Genomic DNA, 21,867 nt, shown 5'->3' on the forward strand with positions numbered 1-21,867 from the left:
TTATTCTTCTATCGAATTTGACGTGAAATTACAAAGTTACGAATGAAAAATTGATAACTCAGAAATTGTGAATCGACAATATTATTAGGTGGTAAATTGTTATATACGAGAACTTAGATCAGGATCTAATTATTATGAGCAATTCAATCCTCAATTATAATTTAGTTCCTTCTACGTTTCTTTACTTTCACAAGAATTTCTTCTTTTCCTTTACTCTGCAACCATTCAATTCCACATCTTACGTATCATTCTATACTCGCAGTAAACTATAGTAAAGTAAAAAAGAAATCGGTTATATGGAAGTACATCTTGCTAAAATGTCATTATTCAAACATTATGTAACTAATAAACTTTCGAAAATGCCGTTAATTTTTCATCATAGAACATTAAACTCAAAATTAGAAAGAAGGTAGTAAGAAAGTGTTACGTGCCACAGCGAAATATCAAGAACCAAGCGAAAGGACTGAATTTCGTATTAATATATATATTTTCTAGATGATAAAACGTACTTACTAATTTTCTATTTTCTTCTTTCGTGGTTACTACGTTTTCAAAAATACTTCACCAAGATTTTGATTGGAAAAATAACCAAACAATGAGATATTATTTAGGTTCATACATATATGCGGCTACATAAAAAGTAAGATTAACGTAGTCATGCTAAGTCTGAATAGAAGTTCAAACATACTGAAGAATCAGTAAGATGCAATGCAAATCAAACATCTTTGTTTGCGTAACAATTAGTAAAAGGCTGAGGATAGTAAAATTTATTTTCTACGCTTTGCAAGTTCAAAAGCTTCTGCATTCTCAAGCTATGTCACTTTTAAAACTGAGAATGTTCTTCATATTCGGATCGAAATAGCAATACGCATATAAATAATCATTTTACATAATCGAAATTAATGGGAAAAGATATAATTTTGCGGCTGCGAAGAACTTTTAAGTCATTTTCGAAATACTAACTAAAAAAAAAAAAAAAAAAATTGAATAATATCGGTTCAAAATTACGAGTATTTTATTCTCTTACATTATACTGCAAGAAATTAATTGAATTTTAATATAAACCTTTAACAGTGTATATTTTATCTTTCAATCAGCTTTCACAATTTGCCAATAATATCTTCCAATCAACGCCAGTACCGATAAATTTCTCTAAAAAGCCACATCTTGCAACATCATTTCAACTGACAAATCGAACGAAGCGGTTACAGTGGTGGAGGAAAATATTTGAATACTTACTACGGAAAATTTCCATAAATTTTCATAAACGATTGTACAATGTAAATGAATTATACTTGTTATACGAAATTCCTCGAGATCTCGTTAGCACCGTAACGAAACACGACTGTCGTACTTATATCGATTGAAATATGAAATTATAAACGAATTAACAAATTATAAAATTTGAAACGAATCTGAAAACCTATTTACAAACTGGAATACACTTCACAAAAATATACAAATTATTCGATTACTCGCCGTCAATTACATCAGCTATCGACTATGTCAGTAAGCTGTATTTAACCGTCTTGTTACAGTGTTAATGGAATTCCAAAAAGTTTCATATAAAACACATGATATGAACGATGACATACTAATGAACATTCTCAAGTGTTGGAATTGTGTTTCTGCGAGCCTCTGTACATTTACCATACTCAGAGAATATGCAGGAAGAAGCGTTCGATTGCGTGTTTCCCTCGCGCAGAAAAAATTCCTGATCGGAATTGTTCCGCTTTGTCGGTGAACGCGTAATAAGTCGAAGAGGACGGTGATCGCAGGTGGAATCGCTTATTATTGGCGCGGACGATGGCGCAATCGATACTCGACGAGGGACTCTCTATTCCGTTGGCTCGCCGCTCCCTCTGGCATGCTAATTCGCCGTTTCTAATCCTCGCGAGCATGCCAACGCTCTTCGAAATGGATCTCTCAGTTCGTAGGTTTACGTACGTCTAGCTCGTTCCAATTTTCACTTTCCATTCGCGACACGGAAAGTGGTCGTAACGGATCTGGGGACGATTCGTCGAGGACCGAATACTCTCGAAGAAACTTTGCACGTACGCTCTCGCCCATAAATTACGGAACACTAATTACACGCTAATTGAACTGAGATAGATTTGTAATGAAATCTTCGATATATAACAATTTAGATTTTTTTTTTTACGATACACGCGTTTCTCCTGTTATATAAAATTTTTGAAAAATTGTATTAGCATTGTAATGAGACACGATTGTCGTGATCGTATTGGTAAAATTTGGAACCAATGTAAGAGTGTGCGTAGAAGTCAGTTAATTCGTCATCTGGACATAATTTCTTCATTTAGAGACCTCTTGTTGGTAATCTCTGTTACAAATAAATTATATCGCATTTACATTTGCAAGGATCAACATCTGCTTTGCTCGGTTGACGTAATTGAAACTGATCTTTCTTTGATATACATTTTTTTATTAATTCGATCGATTAAAAAGCAGAGAAACGCGAAGACCGAATATTTTTACAAATTTTCCTTTCCATTTATTGTTATCTATGCTGTCTCTTTGTGACAAGTGAAGAGAAATAATGTTAAGAAATTTACAGAAAATATCACCTAATTGGTCATTTTGACTTTTGACAGGTTCAATTGGAGAAATTTTTAGCTAAAGGATGACCTGGTTAACACCACTAATTTAAGCTACTTAAGCCTGTACTAACAATAAATGTGCTAAGTGATTCGTGGTTTATAGACAGTAAGATATGCAAGATAGTACATATAATTCATATTTCAGTGTAAAAATATATTTCCTATATGTTTTTGATTGTAATTAGAAAAAAATGTTAGATGTGGGAAAAGAATGCTTGAAACGAACTATAATTTCTTACGATCGTATTTCTTTTGTAAATACAACGACAGAGGACAAATTAAATTTCGAGTTTATGGGTTTGAGTTTGTAATTCATTTTCAGGTGATTAAAATCATTAGAAAATATAGAAATTAATTAACCGGAAATTATTATCTGACCTTCATAGTAACCCGTCTTCAATCATTTTTGCGACGTATAATGTAGGCAAATTACACAGAGCAATCATTAATAAATTTTTGAAAACCATTTAATAGTTACGTAGCTATTGACATTTAAAACTTTCTACGCATAATTTCCGTGATATCTTCTGAGATATAAAATATCAATAAACTCTCATATTTACATATAGACTAAATTTCTCAGAATCACTTGCTATACTTCTCTCTACTTCAATAGCTTTGATCCTAGCATTGTACACGAAACTTCATACAAAAGCATTTCATTCGTTTCTTCATTACATATCTTCCAAAAAAAGAAAAAAAAAAAAAAAATAAGAAACATAAGCTATATAATTTCACGTTAACATCTTTTTATATCAAAGTAGAGAAGATTTATTTCACTAGTTCTTTCCTATTAACCAATTATAAATATCGGATGTCGTTATTAATTAACGCGCCTAATTATTTTGTTAGTGTGGCAGCTGATAAATTCGGTGTAAGATTCTTCTAGTATGGTTACGCATACGGAACGCAATAAAAAATACAAAATTGAGTTTGAAATTTTGCTGCAACTTGAACACCCCAAAGTATCGATGATAAAATTTAAGGAAAACAAAGGGAACGCTATACTTTGCGAAGTGCGAAGAAAACGAACGAATCTCCATTTATCGATATGCACATTCTCAGGAAAAAATTTAATTATGGAATTAAAGAAATAAAATGATGTATGTAAACCACACGCATCGATATTAATTCCACTTCTATAGGAGAAAACTTAACAAATTACGATCAAATATTTCAATCGCTAAAATTTCTGAAACAAACGAATCTCCCGCAGAAATTATAAAACTCAACGTATGTTGTCAGCTGGATCCTTAAGTCGTGTTCACATCAGGCGATTAAGTTGAAACGATCGGGTCGTTCATCCAAAAATAGAAGAACGTGCTATTTTCAGTTGGACGACTATAAGTCATTTCGATTTGCTTAACACTGTGTTTGCTCAGGCGAATTTGCACGACTCAAGGTCGTCGACTCGATCGCTCCACAAAAAATTACCTAATGTAAACGAGGTTTTAGTAACTTATTATAATGATAGATAGAACTATAAACAACTAATTATAAAGCTAACTAATATAATGTCAAATAAAAACGATAATTGTTGTATGAAAGTATCGACACGTGTTTGGTCAGATTAATTTGCAAAAGACGATAGCTGCGCAAATAATATATTTTCACTGTTCTTTCTCCTCATTCTTCAAGTTAAACGTTCATGTAGCGTTCGTGTTTCTTTCGATATCTGATTTGAACTATTTTATTCACTCTTCGGTATATGTATCATTCATGAATATAATTACTTACCATCAGCATATATTGGTGGCAGTAATTTCAAGAAGGGTGCACCACGAGCACCCCAAACAGGATGTCGTATATTATTACAGGCACCAGAAGGTGTCCTATACTTGCTTGGCGGGCAAGGTCTATCCGGTATGATTCTGCAGGGAGCATCGTTCGATTCTGGCCTATTTTGGTACCTGGAAAAATCAAAGCATTTGTATAAAATAAATCTCACCAATTAATTCCATTTTTAATTACACGAAACAAATTGGAAAAAGCTGAATCAACATGGGTACACGAAATTATTTTTGGTACACTAATATCGAGAAAATTTGAAGAAAAGACGAACACTAACATATATATATATCGGGTTCACATTATGATTGGGGTTAGGGGCGTGAAACGAATCTTCGTTTGGATTAGACGTTGTTGTTACGCGATAGAGAAGATATTGACTAGTGCAAATATGATTGTTACAGGATGTGACAAGTAACCGTGGTAATTAGATACTCGAGATGCGAATGACAATGACCTAGGTTCAATAACGAATCCGCGGTCAACGGGATAGCAAAATGCGCTTTCTTCCAAAGCCCAAGTTCTACTCAACTTGCTTGTCCACGGTACAAGTATTACTGAACTAACTCTTTGTCAAAACATGGGATATCCACCGAGCGTAAAAGACGCTATGCAACTCGCTAATGCGACCTCCCGTGAGAATGACTTTCCGTCACGATGATGCTGCGGAGGAAAACTATAATGAGGTGTGCCTAAGGACACGAAATCATCGGATTCATGGAGATATTCCCTCGTTCGGAAAGTGAGGGAAATTGAAGTTGCTGTTAATTGGTCAATTTCCATATCGGTGGTTAGAAAAGGATGCTAGCCGCCCTTGAGGAAAAGTTGCTAGCGGGAAGCGTCGTTCGTGAGAAAGTAGGTTTCCCCTATCTTCCCGTAGTTGGGACAAAGACTGTTTGTCTGTTTGAAGGACTTTAGTTAACTAAGTCTTAAGATTCATAACGGGTCCTCAGGCTAGCTGAACATGTACTGTGGAGATGCGTCGATATCTGGTGATCATCTGACCCGGAGAATAGGGTCTGCGTGTGGCGAGCCACGAGAGAGAGACCGTTGGAATGTTTACTGTCGAGTGCCGCTACAACTATTTCTTTTTAAGGAGAGCTATACTATTACTGCACACCTTTGTCAGACAAAACGTTCATCCCTGGACCGCGGCTATGTTCGGCGACTGGTTGTCGCCTCGAGCTCAAGCTCGCCATCACAAATCTCGGGCAATTATAATCGAGTTAAATGATAGAGACTAAAATATTGGGGGTTTTCCGAGGAATTCCAAAGGGAAGGCCCCGGTGTCCTTTCATCTCCGACATATGTAATAGGAAAATTACTATTCAGTTCTCTCATTGCTTCTTCCACCCTATAACGAACTACCCAGTTGGTATTTCTGAAAAAATCATTTTTCGAATGCTTTTTCGAATTCGGTTAACAGGTTAATAAGCCATCATTTAAACCCTTAATTAAGATCACTGATTTTTCTCAACAGGCAATCTTCGTGTCAGCTAAAACGTCCAAATGTTGCAATAATATAACACATATCGAGCGTGATCGGTTCGCGTTCGTATTTAAGCAAGTCCTGCGCGAGTTTTACGAGCCGTAATAAATCACTCATGACACTCAAACCGTTCAATCAGTTGACGTAACGTAGATAATCGCCGTGACTTTCTATTCTGCGAGGAAATGGACGTTTGAATCGTCGTGGAGGAGATTTTGAAAAAAAAAAAAAAAAAGAAAAGAGAAGAATGGAAAGAAAAATGATAAGAAAAAAAGGAAACGATTTGCGATTTTTCCATGAGGAATTTATGGTACAACAACAACGAGGAAGTATAATTCATGCGTGAGTCATGTGAGCCATGTAAAATGTCTAACAATAAGAAGTTGCCTGCTGATGCATGTGCATGGTTATAAATCAAATCGCTTTCGCACAGTAAAGGATTGCGTGTTATGTACGTACAAATTGCTCCGCGGGAACAATATCTGAAGCTGTATCGGACGTATGCCAGTATTATCAATTAGAGGAACTACAGTTCCCTGCGAACAAAGAATAATCGAAAGAATGAGATCTGCTTCTTAATTCGTATTTTCCTCCTGTCTTTACACCAAGAGGGAGAAACTTTTTAGAAAAGGAGAATCATCGCGAGATTGTTAAATTTCAGTTATTTGAATAATTTACTAAATCAAAGGATTCTCTGTTTCACTTTCTTATAAAAACCGACACGAACAGTGAGATTATTTCAATTTTTAGAAATTCGTCATTTTTATACACATATTCAAACAGTCTTTATGGACTGAATAATGTACTAAAAATGGAGATTACTCGTTATTAGATCATGGACGTTTATGGAAATTCCAATTTTTATAAATACAACGAAACAAAGAGGAAGCAAATTGAGATTTATTTCGTTCTTCAAATACCATAAGAGATACTTTGAATATTTCGTATATTATGTGCATTGTCTATGATTCTCCATATTTTAATTTTCCACAGATACATAAATATCCATAGAATATTCATTATGAAATAATAGGTGGAAAAGTACGGAATGAAGTTTTTATGTGTACTCTAATTTTCAAAACGAACGACTTAAAAAATGTATTAACAGTGTTTCAACTTGCCTCACTGCCTGCCTATTTCTATGTAATTCTGCATACGGATAGCGTCGTGATTTGGTTTCCTCCTAATTTCATATCTTATGGTACAACAGGTATTTTATTTTTCTATCATTAATCTTTTACTTATTGTTCTTATTTATTATCAGCTACGTTGAATGATTTTGTAAATGTAAAAGATAGTAAGATTCGTATTATTAATTTAGGAACGCTGTAGCATATAGAATTGTGTTCTTCGAGCTAAATTAGCACGCGTTTCTAGCACGGGACCATTTTAATTTTCTCACCTGTTGTTCAAATATTGTAAAGGTTCTTCCATCCAGCTATGAGTAGTTTAGGATAGATAGCAAAGTAGATCTTGCAATCATCCAACAAACCACATATATCAAGCAAAACAAGTTAATCGAGGGGATATCGGATCTCGTACTCTATTTAATCTTTGATCAATAATTTTGTATTTGATGAAAATTTCGGCAATCGTAAGCCGAGTTTATTGAGTGTCGCGTGAATTGCGATAAAATTGGCTGATTTCTAGTGGATCTTACACAAGCGAGACTTATACGAAATTAAATTGTGCCAGGTGTGTACAGAATTCTATGATCAAGTTCAAACGTAAACGCACACATACATATTTCTTTTCCATCCAAAGGAGCCACAGAAACCGAAATCAAGGCAGGGGTTCCGCAAGGAAGCGTCCTAGGACCAATACTATACACACTATACACGGCCAACATACCAACAACTACCAATAGCAAAATACTGACATTCGCGGACGATACAGCTGTACTAGTCAGGCACACTAACCCAGAAACAGCAGTCACATTACTACAAGAACACATCACAAAAATAGAAAAGTGGCTGCGAGTTAAACAAATAAAAGCAAAGCCCAACAAATGCAACCATATTATATTCACACTGCGAAAACAGACGCCACCAAACATTCTACTGAACGGCACGCACATAACACAAACAAGGCAAGTAAAATACCTAGGACTCCACATAGATGCACAACTCACATGGAAACAGCATATTAAATCAACAATAGACAAAATACAGACAACAAGGAGACAAATGCATTGGCTAACAAGTCGAAAATCCAAACTAAACGTAGAAAATAAACTAAAAATATACAAAACAATTATAAAACCAATCTGGACGTACGGAACACCACTATGGGGGTCAGCAGCAATGAGCCATATAAACAAAATAGAGACATTACAAGCAAAAATTCTTAGAACGATAGTAAACGCCCCATGGTACGTTAGAAATGAGGATATTCGGAAGGACCTGGGAATACCAACGGTCAAGGAGGAGATCACCAGATGCGCGGAAAGGTACAGAGAAAGAATAACAACACGCCCAAACCGGCTGGCTACGGAAACCATCAACACAAGCATAGAAAGAAGACTAAAAAGGAAACACCCAGCTGATCTCACAAAGGATATAAGCTAAAAAACACGAAGATGGCACCCCGCTGGGGGTAACCATCCACATGCTATTCAATCACACGTTGCAACATTTTACCTAATGTCCCACTGGACAAATTGTAAAATTAAAAACAAACAATAAAAAAAAAGAAAAAACAGAAACCGAAAGGAACAGCGCAAGAAAACGACTCTGTCGGTCGGAGTTAAAGCAACCGTAGCGACTTTCTATCGGTAGCGAAAGAAAACCGACCTTGCAACAACAATTTGCGGAGAAAGAAACGACGAGCCTACCGGATTTCTCGGTCAGCCAGGAAGGAAGCCCCGCGACGACGATCGCGGTCTTTGCGTTTCACATCGGTGCAACATCGACGCGGCGGCCACCGATTGATTTTTAATTGATTTATAATTATGGAAGATTTGTATAATTATTACACAGTATCTCAGGAATCGTGTCAAGATTGACAATAAGATGATGAAACAGGTCGAAAGTATAGAATAAAGTGTTTTCACACGACGCATCGTTTTCGAAAAGATCAAAATTTGTCTTAAAATTGGCCAATTACAGACTGGACAGAAGTAAATAATTGACAGGAGGTTATTCTGCATGTGAAAATAAGTCGACAGCGTGGAATAAAATTTTCCCGTTATACGCTTCCATCGCGAGAATACTAGATATATTCAAACCTTATTTTCTTGAAGATGAAGTCTTAAAAAATATTGTTTCCCATTTTTTACTTATCTTTTGCACGCGGAATAATCTCCTGCTGATCGTTTACTCGTACGTAGTCGGTAATTAGCCAAGTTTAAGTATAGCTGACAAATTTTCCAGCTCAATTTTCTCGAAGCCATACTAAAACCTGTTTGGACCTGTGGGATCCAACTATGGAGAACTGCGAGTAACTCCAACATAGAAATCCTTCAACGATTCCAATCAAAAACACTAGGATCCTTAATAAATGCACCCCGGTATGTCACCAACGAAACGATCCACCGCGACCTCAAGATACTCACAGTCAAAGAAGAAATATGCAAATTCAAAAGCAGATATAACACAAGAGTCAACGACCACCACAAGTCATTAGTCGCCCAACTACTTGACACGACGGATCAGACCCGCGGACTAAAATGAAAATACCCTTCAGATCGAAGCATTAAATTCAACTAGAATCAGCATAATATAAATTATTATAATCCGAGTTACTGTACCACGTAAAATGAAGTTACTTAAAATAAATATACCAAATAAAAAAAAGACAAAATTTCTCGAAAACGAAGCGTCTTACGAAAAGATTTTATTCTATGTTTTTAACTGTATTTTATATTGTTTTGTCACTTGCCAACTGTACCATAATTCCTGGGGCTTATATATTACAGTGTAAAGAGATAGACGTGAAATCGACGAAGACGTTAATTATTTCGTCAATGTGAAAATTACCAAGAAAGCTTCAATAATCTCTGTTTTGTTATGTAATTTACCATTTTAAGCTTCGCGAAATTAACGATCACTAGAAGGAGAAACAGAAGTATCTTCATTAAATTTAAACAATCTTTTCCCGTTGCAAAAATTATTTCTCTATAAAATGTGTGACATCTAAAACAGTTCAGTATAAATATCACTTTCTATTCGAGGAAGGAACATCAACCGAAAAGTGGTATTCTTTAAGACAATACAAATTAATGACATCTGTATATCGATTACTTTTTTCATAATTTTCATAATTTTTGCAAGTAGAATGCGAATGTTTACGCACGTACAAAAGGTTTCAATGTATCGAATTAAAGTATCATTTATAACATTTTGAGGAGGAAACATTTTGAGTTGCTCCAACAGAGAAATTAGTGCAGACGTCTATACATGTATATCATTTTTTTGAAATATTTTTCACTATCCATTGTGTGTTCTAGGCGTTTTTCCGAATAAAACCACGTACAAAAATGTTTTTCCATTGTTCGTCGCAGAAAGTAAAAATCGTGAAACTCCCCCTGTATCGAATGTGTTAATGACGTACACGAGGAACAAATTTCGTTTCGATCAAATAAACATCCAGAGTCTATCCAAAAATAAAGTACTTTCTTTTTAAGGATCCTTAGGAATATGGAGACTTCAAGGCGAAACGACAAACGGGGAATAAAATATAATAAAATAATGAAAAGTACGACTTATCACGTTGACTGCCACGCGTGTTTTCAAAGAAATTTCCGTCAGGCCACGTGTGCAGCGGTACCAAGCGTTCTCTGCTCGGTGCTCCCATCGATATTTTCATAATGCGAGTCGTTCATTCGGTGGTCTTACCTCTCGTTTCCTTTGTTTCCATTCCTTCGCATTTCTTTCTCATTTCTCCACTTTCTGCAAAATCAGTTTGAATCTTGGCCGAGCGACGAACGGTATAACTTGAAATCTCTGCCCTAATTCGTTACAATGTCGAAAAGAAAAATTGAAAACTCATTTCTTAGTGAGTCAGATAGCAGTGAAAAAGAAAGCTTTTACGAAGCTTATGATTCCGGAAGAAGCATTAGACGTGTATGCAAACTATGTTATGCAAATAAAAGACGTCGAATGGACCGAACAAAGGCACAAAAGAATTTGAAGAAAACAACAACTTATTGACCAAATTGTCCCGACCAACCTCAGCTATGTATAGAATGTTTTAAAGTTTTACGTGCTAAATAATTTTTTTAATAAACCATTTTCGTATTACTTTTATAACAAACCATTTTCGTATTACTTTTACAACAATTCAACAGTTTTATTATTACGCAATATCTTTTCAAATACCTACGACGATCCTTCGCAAGTAGTGAAATAAGCGACACCCGAATATGGGTTTCGTGGCCTGACCAGAAACTTTGCTGACACCCGAATACGGGTGTCGTGGCAGTCAACGTGTTGTTCCTGCTGACATATCCGTTTGCGGCACTGCGCGATGTGGCCGATGCGCGGCCAGCCACCTTCCTGTGGCCGAGGAAAGGCGATAGTACCGGTAATGATCGGATGAGAAACCTTCCTCGTGGCTGAAATGCCGCCACGGAAGGACGCGCCGGCAACCGACGCTGCTTTTCTCGGCCATGAAAGTAAAAGTTCGCTCGTGGCAGAGTTACCGCGAGAAAAAGCAAGAAAATAGAGCAAGAAGGATGGAGGCCGGACTGGCCGAGCTACTGGAAAGCCTCGTCACGTTCGTTCATTGAACTTCTGCTCCTTCGACGCTTCCTTTTTGTTCGCAGTGTGCTTTTATGCTTGTTTTGCGAAGCTGCTTTGTTCGTTCGTTCTCTGTTTGTTGAATTTCGACGTGTTGTGGGAAGAAGAGTAATAAGGTACGCGAATTGAATTTTGAAGGCAGTGTTATTGTAGTACAACGGCATTTTCGAAGGGTCTTGTATCTCTCGTTTCTTTTCTAATCTCGTTGACGCAGCTTTTTAGTTTGTAATTGTGACTGATCTGCGATTCCTGCATTATGTTATTAATTTATATTAGGATTAATGGTAGGAAAGTTGGGAATGAGAATTAGAGGTACTCTTAACGACTGTTGATTCTTTACGATAGTAAATTAGCTATATGTTTGTAGCGTTGTTGACCCCTTAACCTGCAACTACGGGCATAGCCCGTGGTACGTACTGCACAAGTGCAAATGGCTGGAAAGCTGCGCGAGCTTTCTTTACATTTTCGGCCCAAAATTCTCCAACGTAAATAGTAGGTTAAGGGGTTAAGATACAAACAAATCGAAAGGGATGAAATTGAATTAGGATTCGATATATAATAAATTTATCACATCTATTTATTCTTGTCAGAGCTCATTGTAATATGCAAGAGTATTACATATTGGCGTACTTTGACTGAGATCTAGTTTTATCGTTAAAAATACCTCGTTTTGGAATATAATTTTTCGATAATTGGATGGCACGTATTGTGCGAGCCTGTGAATTTCACCGGTTCGATTTCCATGACCATTTTATAAATATTATAAAAATCGCATAACGTTTTAAAGTTATGGTGTACATTTTATATCTTTTATTGCAATATGTTTCGTTCTAACAGAGTGTTCACGAAATATATACAAAAATTGTAAACTTGACAAGTGTTGTCCAATAATCTCACATCACCATCTATTGATATAAAAATGAAGAAATTCAATTAAAAGCTACTACTCTCTTCAAAGCTTGCTCGTGTACAAAGTTGATATCTGGAAACTATTTTGATTTTTATTAGATGCTGAATGTGAGTAAAGCTATTGAATGAGACAATACCTTGTACCGTACAATTACTGTGACTTATTGTAGTGTTCAACAAAATGAGATAATCGTATTTTCACGGTGCAGCGATATAAATTATGGACTAAGGTAAATATTGGGTATAAAACGCCATACACAGTCAATATACGAAACAGTTCGCTTTAACAAATAGAAACTCTGTAAAAGGCCCCAATAAAATAAATCTCTTTAAGTTGCAACAACGAAACTGTCCGTATGGGATACGTGTTCCATAATACACAGTATCGTAAACCACAAGAAACATCACTGATTGCAGAAAAACCATTAATCTTTCCACTGTTACCCAAGATTAAACGCCATTTAAAACCACGAGCAAGTAAAGAAAAAGTTTTGGACGTACAGCCCTTTTCACCAACGTAAATCCACATTCTTAAACTGAATCATTATTTTCATATTATCGTCGCATTATCGAATGCTTAAAAACTCAGACAAACTCATTTTTGCGTCCACGAGCAAATAATCGTTGGCCGGAGCGATATGAAACGAAATTTGGCCCAAACTTTCCGGAAAGTCGAATATTGCTCAAGTTTTGGCGTAATTCGACGTTCCTCTGCAGGACACCGGCGAATATACAATTACTTGCCAAAGTATTCGGTAACAGTTGTAAAATTTGTTTACGATTCCTGTTATAAAAACGGTACTTTGGTTCTTTATAACGGTGGAAGCGTCACGACGTAACGGAAAACTTGACTTGGCGTAAGCTGCCATAGTATGCAGTCGAAAATACGTAATGTCGTTAAGAAAGACAAGGTGACTGGGTTTTTGTAAAGAAACTTTTTTGGAACGTCCTATATTGTAACTTGTAGCCGACTGAAACATTTTTATTCGAGACATTTTTGCGTCAGATTAACGAAAATTCCTGAAAAATCGTGAACAGTCGACAGTTTGGTACACCCTATCAAAAAATCTGATTTACCGTACTATAGATCATTGTAACATGGTGTACACGTTATTCCCAGCAAATTTCTTCTTCCTCGATATGGTCGATAACGATCAGGAAAAATTTCATGGTTAAATTTAATTCATAAAATTCGAAAACGAACAATTTCGAACTAATAATTCCAGTCGGAAAACTGATATGAGTTGTTCCAGTTGCGTGAATTATTCTGTACAGCAAATCTGTCCAAATTTTATCCCAAAATGATTGAACCTGATCAATTTCAATTTCAACGAATATTTCAAAGAAATATACAATTTTAAGGTACAATAAATGACGTTTCACAAAAGGAGAATTAAACAAATACTTTTATAATTAACCTAGTTATATAGCTATACACATAATTCAATTTTTGCGAGTAACTGTAGCAGCCAAGTCGGGTTTCGCAACTGTGTCGCGACATAATTCGCGATTTAACTGTAATTGCGACTCACTTTCCGCATCGGGCAATTCACCTTCTCCAATTCGGCGAAAGGTATCACGAGGTTGAACGGTAATTACGTTTTGCGGTTTCAGGATATGTGCTGCAACGTTCCGGCCGTTTCGTCAGGCTGATGCGCTTTTAATCTGCCGTTTTAATTCGGCCGACGCTTTGCAGTTTTCTCTGCGAATACCTAGCTTCCTTGGAAACGACGTTGCGCAATCGCCCGCGAAAATTAAACGACTATCCGGCACGTAAGGGATGGGGAGAGTATTGTACGGTAGATAGAAAGTTTGTAGTTGTTGTAGTTGTAGTTATGGGTTGATGCAAAGGAGAATCTCTTTTGGTTACAACTGCCTATATACGTAGCATGCGTCTATACATACTATATACAGGGTTGTTGGTAACTGGTGGTACAAGCGGAAAGGGGGTGATTCTAGGCGAAAAAAGAAGTCGAAAATATAGAATAAAAATTTTTCGTTTGAGGCTTTGTTTTCGAGGAAATTGATTTTGAATTTTTGCTCGGTAAGCGTGCACTTTATCACGTCTCGTTGTAACGGATCTCACTGTAGATCGTTGTCTCGATGGATACTATCGCAGTTTAAGTTTGTTTTTGCCGTAATGGAAGATTAGGAATACATAATAAAATAATATGAAATAATCATAAAGTTTATTATTACAAAAATTGCTGAAAATGTTGCCCATTCTGCCGAACACATAGTTCTGCTCTTCTAATTAAATTTCTATGAACGCTTTCTAACGTACTCGATTGTTTTAAAGCACGAAAGGCTACAATAATCTTTTCTTTCATCCGTACCGAGCGAAAATTCAAAGTCGATTTTCTCGAAAACAAAGCCTCAAACGAAAAATTTTTATTCTATATTTTCGACTTCTTTTTTCGCGTAGAATCACCCCCTTTCCGCTTGGTACCACCAGTTACCAACCACCCTGTATATTTGTCGGGTTAGCATTGAAATTTTGGGCGTTTGACAAATCTTCACTCGAATTATATATTATATTTTATATTTATATTATAATTTTATTTTATATTTATATATTTCCAAATATTACGTAAACTTAAATGTATAGAATATATATATACGTGTATGGTATTAAAAAGTCTGAGATTTCTAAAGTAAAGTTCTGATCGTAATATTTAGAGAATTAAATAAATCTCTACTTGGGATTACTTCCTCTAATTTTGTACACTATAAGCAATTATAAATATAATTTATTTTCGATAGTTCGAAAAAATAGTGGACAAAAGAGTTTTACGCCCAAGAGATTAGGAATCGAGGTGCTCTTATTTTTCGTAGCTACTAGGTTAAAGGGATAATATGTTTGTGATCTCTCTATAAACTTTATGAAGAAATAATGCAAATACAACTCGTATAATTACGATGCATGTTTTTTCTGAAAAAAATGATCATAGATTTCGTTGAACATATTCGGCTCATAAAGATTCATAGATTAACGAATATCCAATATGCATGATCTAATATGTATACGTAGGATCAAAAGGATTAAACCATACGTATATAGCAAAATAAAATTGGCTGTAAGAGAAAGTGTTTAATTTAAATAAGCTTCTAAATATGTATGTCTGTTTTCAGTGTATACAACGTACGTTTCACTAGAATGTTAAATAATATTCGTATCATATTATTTAATATTATTTTAATATTATACGAATATATTAGGTTGTCCGAAAAGTTTCTTTCCTTTCGTAAGGTGATGATAGATGAACAACAATTTCTGTTTTATATTATTTTATCGAATTAGGTGTGATCCATTTCGTCCTATTTTTATTATTATGTTCGTGCATAACTCGATAAACTAATATAAAACAAAACACATTGTGCGTCTATTATTTCCTTATAGAACGAAAGAAACTTTCCGGACAACCTAATAACACATCTGGCTTTAAGACAATATTGACCTAAGTATTGACAGTAACTAACTATAAGTTTCATATGGGACAGATTAACTCTAGGGTGTAAACTGGTCTTTATAGTTTGCAGTAAATATTATTTGACTATTATTATTGACTTTACAATGTGACGGCTCGAACTTGCCTTGAGATGACATAAACGTAACCGTCAGTGGTCTGTACGTAAATAGTCGATGGTTACAACATAACTAACGAAGTGTTTGTTAAAGAACAAGGTCGTTTATGACCAGAAGTGGCCTACTTTTGAAGAAATTCATTAGGAAAAATGAAAAATTGATCATCTATTGAAACATTGTTCGAAAAGGACAGTAGCTAATTACGATTACCAATCTAAGATTATATTGATTATGTAGCAGATTATATTTTTAATGGAAATTGTAGTATGTTTCAGATACTAAATTTTATAACGAACGCTTTACCTTGGATATTTTGTATATTCTTGCACATTAATTCTTGTGTTTTCTGAATATTTCAATCTTTTACTCAAAATGCATGAACATCTACGGTCTAATAATGATGGACAGAAAATTTTCCTTTTTCCAAAATCTATCGGAGACAATTGTTTACCTACACCAGATTTATGATACTTGTTTTTGAGAGAACAGCGTCGACAATTGTATCAAATCGATTCGTATTCGAGTCAGTGTACGAGAATTCTCTCACTCAATCAGAAATAAAGTCCAACAAGTTGGATTCAACATAATTGAGGAAGTTCTATATCAAAATTACGAGTTGAACAAAATCGGTCAGTCAGTTTTATAAAATCTGAAATTGACAAGTTGTTATCCGGACGACGCGTATTAAAATTATTTTTTCCTTAGAAATATATTTGAAGATGTATCAATACATTTCTTGTATATTACTTAAAAGACGAACAAATTTCTAGAGAAACTACAATGAGCGAAAGTTAATGGATAAAAGCAATCAACATGGAACAACACATAATATTTATATTATTTCGTTATTTGTAACATTTTCTATATACTTTTCAATAAATGAAAAATAAAGAGAATAATTGATGCTTTACGATGCATAGTAACGCATACAAACAAATGTTTTTAGCCGAGAAATTGCACTAACTCAGCTGTGACGAGTTTCATTGTAAACTCGATGAAGCAAGGGACCTTCGATATTTCTGGCATAGAAAATTCACTGAAACATTAATGAATTAGGTAATTGCATTGAATCTATCGAAACTGTCCTGATGCTTCGAATGAAAGGCAACGCGCGTCCTGCTACACAATTAATGACGAGAAAGTGACGAATCGATATTCTTCGACGCTTATTATTTGATAGACCATTTCAATTGACTGTGATTAATTACTTTTTAATGGCACGTTACATTTGACGCTAGTGTTTGCTATAACTCGGTTAAATATCTTGAAAAACATCGTACATGAATATTCTATTGTACATACGTTTAAAAATGTCCAATATTTTTTATATTAATCGCATTTCGAAAATTTCACAATTTTATAGAATATATTTATAAAATATCATGGAAATGCAAACTGCAATAGACGACGTGATTTTAATTATTATAATGGCATATAAAACGGAAACCTCTATTAAATACACAGTATATGTATGTGTATACTTGTTACTCGACATTGAAGAAAATTCAGATATGTGCATCAACTATTAAAACAGTTTAAGGAAGATCGTTAACCAGAAATTAATATAACAGCGTACTATTAATAAATATTAACCCTTAGAGTGCTATGGACGCATATATGCGTCTGGCGAAAGCCATCACTGTGGACTAAGGACGCATACAACGATGACATTAACTAGTTAACGCCCTGAATAATCTACGTTACCGCATTACGCCACGAACGAAGTAGCAACTTTCATTCTGTTGTATCTTGACGGGTTAAATTACGCTATAGGCTTAATCGTAATAAAGCACTTGTCAGTAATTAACTTTCCAACAAAGAGACTTGCGTTTTTACACGAGTTTCAAAGAATTTATGAAATCTGTATTATACGTATGACCTGTATTTTGCACGTAATACGCGTAATGCGTACATTATAATGAAGCATATAATGAAGTATAACTGGCTCGTGTTTGCCATAAAATTTATCGGGGTAGCTGTTAAATACATAAAAATCCGGAACGATTTTGCAAGAGTTGCACATTGGCTCATAAAAGTATTTGAACGGCTACCATAGAATATTTTTACGTTCATATTGTAGGCTCGCATCCTACACTCAGCAGCGAGGTCTTGACTCTATGGAAAAGTGGTTCCACAAATGGGGCTTCAAAATTAACGAAAACAAATCCACACATGTAACCTTCACGCTGCGAAAACAAACCTGCCCTCAGCTGACCATCAACAATATTACAATTCCTAACAAGCATTCGGTCAGATATCTGGGCATGACCCTGGACAGGAGATTGACATGGAAACAACACATCATAGACAAATCGAAGCAACTCAAGGCTAAACTCAAAAAATTCTACCGGCTCGTTGGCCGTCGCTCCAACTTAAGCACGCAGAGCAAAATAATGCTATATAAAGCCATACTAGAACCTGTCTGGACCTATGGGATCCAACTATGGCAAACTGTGAGTAACTCCAACATAGAAATTCTTTGGTCGCTGAGGTCGAATATTTGTGAAAGGAATTCCATACACTTAGAAGTATTTATTTATAATGATGTTTTCTGCTTAAGTTGAAGTAAAGCATGATAGATATCGTCGATCTGTTAAAAAGAAGTAACACAACTAAGAAGAGTGAATTTTAACCCTTAGAGTGCTATGGACGCATATATGCGTCTGGCGAAAGCCATCGCTGTGAACTAAGGACGCATATATGCGTTTGTCAATTTTTCCGAGCACCTACGCAGAAGTAATACTATTACGTTTGTGTGAGATAAATATAAATGCATTTCAATGTTAATGCCGCGTTCGAAGAAATTGTCTTTTCTTTTTTTTTATTTAATACTTTGCATTCACAATTTGTCCAATTTGGACATTTGGTGGAATTGAAACTGTCTTTGAGAAAATATTGGTCTGCGGACGAACTGTTGAAAAGCAATATTTTCCGCAAAATAATAGCACGAGATCGATACATGGTATTATTACAAATGTTGCACTTTAACGATAATGATACAGTAAGTGACGATCCTTTAGCAAAAATACGACCAGTAATCGATAAATTAAAGATTTCCTATTCGCAGTCATTTGCACGTTATGAAAATCTATGCGTCGACGAAAGTCTTTTGCTATACAAGGGCAGATGTTATTTTAAACAGTTTATACCATGCAAGAGAAGTAGGTTCGGCATTAAATTATTTCTCCTTAGTGATTGTAAAACTAATTATGTATTGGACTTTGTAATTTATACTGGACAAAAAGAGGGCAAACATTAGTAGAAGTAACACAGCCATTGGAATCTCTGGAGATGTTACGATGACGCTGCTTCAGCCGTATCTTGGAAAGGGCCATAAGGAAAACTATAAAGTGGTAGAAAAAATTATTTTTCCACTTGTTAGATTTAACTATATATAATTTATATATTTTATATCAAAAATCTACTGCTTCGAAACAAAGATTTAGTGAATTTCATTTAGCGTTGATAAGAGACATTTTACGAAAATATTCTCAAGGCAGAAGCATGGCAGGAGGAGGAAAGAGAAAGTCTGAGGATTTACCGTTTCGTTTAATCGATAGGCATTTTCCACTGAAATGCCCTAATCGTGCCGGCACAACACAATTATCAAGAAGAAAATGTGTTGTTTGTGTGAAAAATAAGAGAAGGAACGACAGAAAATGCGATGTCGGATTATGTATCGATGATTGTTTTGAAATTTTTCACGCACAACTGAATGATCAATTTGTGTTATATTTACTAAATTTAGTTTTCTAGTTTATTGTTTTCTAGTTTACTACCCAAATTCTAGTTTATCGTAAATTTCAATGTTTATAACAAATAATTAATACTAAAAAATAACGCTCTTGAATCATTTAATCTCGCGCAAAAGAATTACTATAACTTGTTACGATTTGCGCTTTGAATAGTCAATCAACAGAGTTCAGTATAGCGAAAAAGTATTCAGTCCACAGCGATCGTCAGCGCTGGCCACGCGCCGTCCATAACTCTAAGGGTTAACCCTTGTTTATACTAGTTTATACTATATTATGTTTATACTATAAATCGACGTAACGTATCGAACAGTACAGAGATAGACAAACTTACCTAGCGTTCGTTTGGTAAGTGAACCTTTCTGCCTCGATTCCTGCGCGTGCTCTTGCTTGCAAATCATGATCAACTCCATAAACATAATCTGTGAATAGAGCATAATTTTTCTTAGAAATTTACAACGAAGAATTGTAGGAATATCATGGTGTATAAAAATATATAGTATATGCAATATTATTTATGTAAAATATTATTTGTATGATATATAATAAACCTTTACACATTCTACAGAGTATAGTTATTCCACAAATTATTATTAGTAAATAACAATGCTTAATATGGAGAAAAATATTAATATCCTATGATATATTGTCTATACGTGCATGTATGTGTGTATGAATGCACGTATATATACAGTAAACATTTACATTCAAATTTTTCAGAGTCCAAGTCATGGCAAAGAAATGTATTCCATACATTTGAATAGTTTTGCATAAGAAATCATTGCGGTTTATTTATAGAATAATTTCAGTCACTATATCTTTTATATACTATCTTTTATGCTTATTATTTTATTTCATCGTTATTAGCGTCATATTCACAATAGTTGTTATCTTCTATCTTTCTTAGCAGATTAAGAAATTGTCAATTATAATTAATCATATTTTACTATCTTACAAGCAAAGAAATATTTTGTTATAAAAAGTTATTTTTTTTCTTTATTATTACATATATAATTTGATATCTTCGTGTCAATAAAACTAACGCAATTAATCATTATTAATTACTTATACTTATCGCATAAAACTTAAGCCTCTAGATATGACAGTTTACGTCGCAAACTCACGAGGGCAAAAGTAATATAGAAAAGTATTAAAAAACGTTATACAATAAAGTAAACGGATGATAAATTAAATAAACATTCAAAATTGATATACAAAATATATAAGAAATTTGCAATAGATTCTAGCGCCTGAGTTTCTCAATTTGTTACATTTCTTTTCTCTTTTTCTTGATATGAAAATATTTCAAAACTTACGCATATTTGAAGAAAAGTTACCAATTCAAGAAATAACTACGCGACTTTAGTAAATGTAAAATCTATCATTTATTGATTAATTGCATTTACACGATATTTCACAGATTAACAATATTACAAATATTACATATATTCACTTATCTAAAATTTTATGAATAATTTATACGAAACATTTGTAAATATACGAATCATATGTAACGAAACACGACTATTGTGATTATACTGGTGAAACGAATCTGGAAATGTCTATGGAAATTATGAGATAGTTATAGCAGCACTTTGTAAAAAGCATCGAAGAATTTAAACAGTCAATTATTTACTGTTACTATAATGACACCATCTTTGGTACTAATCGTTACGTTTAAGATCGCTATTCATATCTGTAGTAATGGTAATTATTTAATAAATATCTTATATAATCTTTCAGAGTTTAAGGTAACTTTCCTGCCATATACATTTTCAATTATGGATATAATGACGCCAAGTCGTGTCTTCTTACAGTGGTAATGAAATTTCAAAACGATTCCTTTAATGTACTTGTACATAATATGTTCATAAAAATTTTCTGTGGCAAGTGATTAAATAGTTTCACGTGCCAGTGTAACTTCGAGGAATTACCACGCGACGCGACGCGTACAGCGAATGAAAGATGATTAATGATTACATTAACG

The 21,867-nt window shown here is 34.6% G+C and overlaps 1 protein-coding gene across 1 annotated transcript in view; it reads right to left on the reverse strand.

The window, feature by feature from the left end:
• LOC122569104 overlaps nucleotides 1–21,867 on the reverse strand; it is a 76,875-nt gene that overhangs the window by 13,427 nt on the left and 41,581 nt on the right. The window contains exons 3-4 of the mRNA XM_043729634.1: nucleotides 20,215–20,302; nucleotides 4,356–4,528 (exon numbers count right to left, since the gene is read on the reverse strand). Of these exons, the coding sequence (XP_043585569.1) occupies nucleotides 4,356–4,528; nucleotides 20,215–20,302 (261 nt within the window). The remainder of the gene's footprint in view (nucleotides 1–4,355; nucleotides 4,529–20,214; nucleotides 20,303–21,867) is intronic.

Source organism: Bombus pyrosoma, linkage group LG7 (assembly GCF_014825855.1).
Source record: "Bombus pyrosoma isolate SC7728 linkage group LG7, ASM1482585v1, whole genome shotgun sequence".
NCBI classification, from domain to species: Eukaryota; Metazoa; Arthropoda; class Insecta; order Hymenoptera; family Apidae; genus Bombus; species Bombus pyrosoma.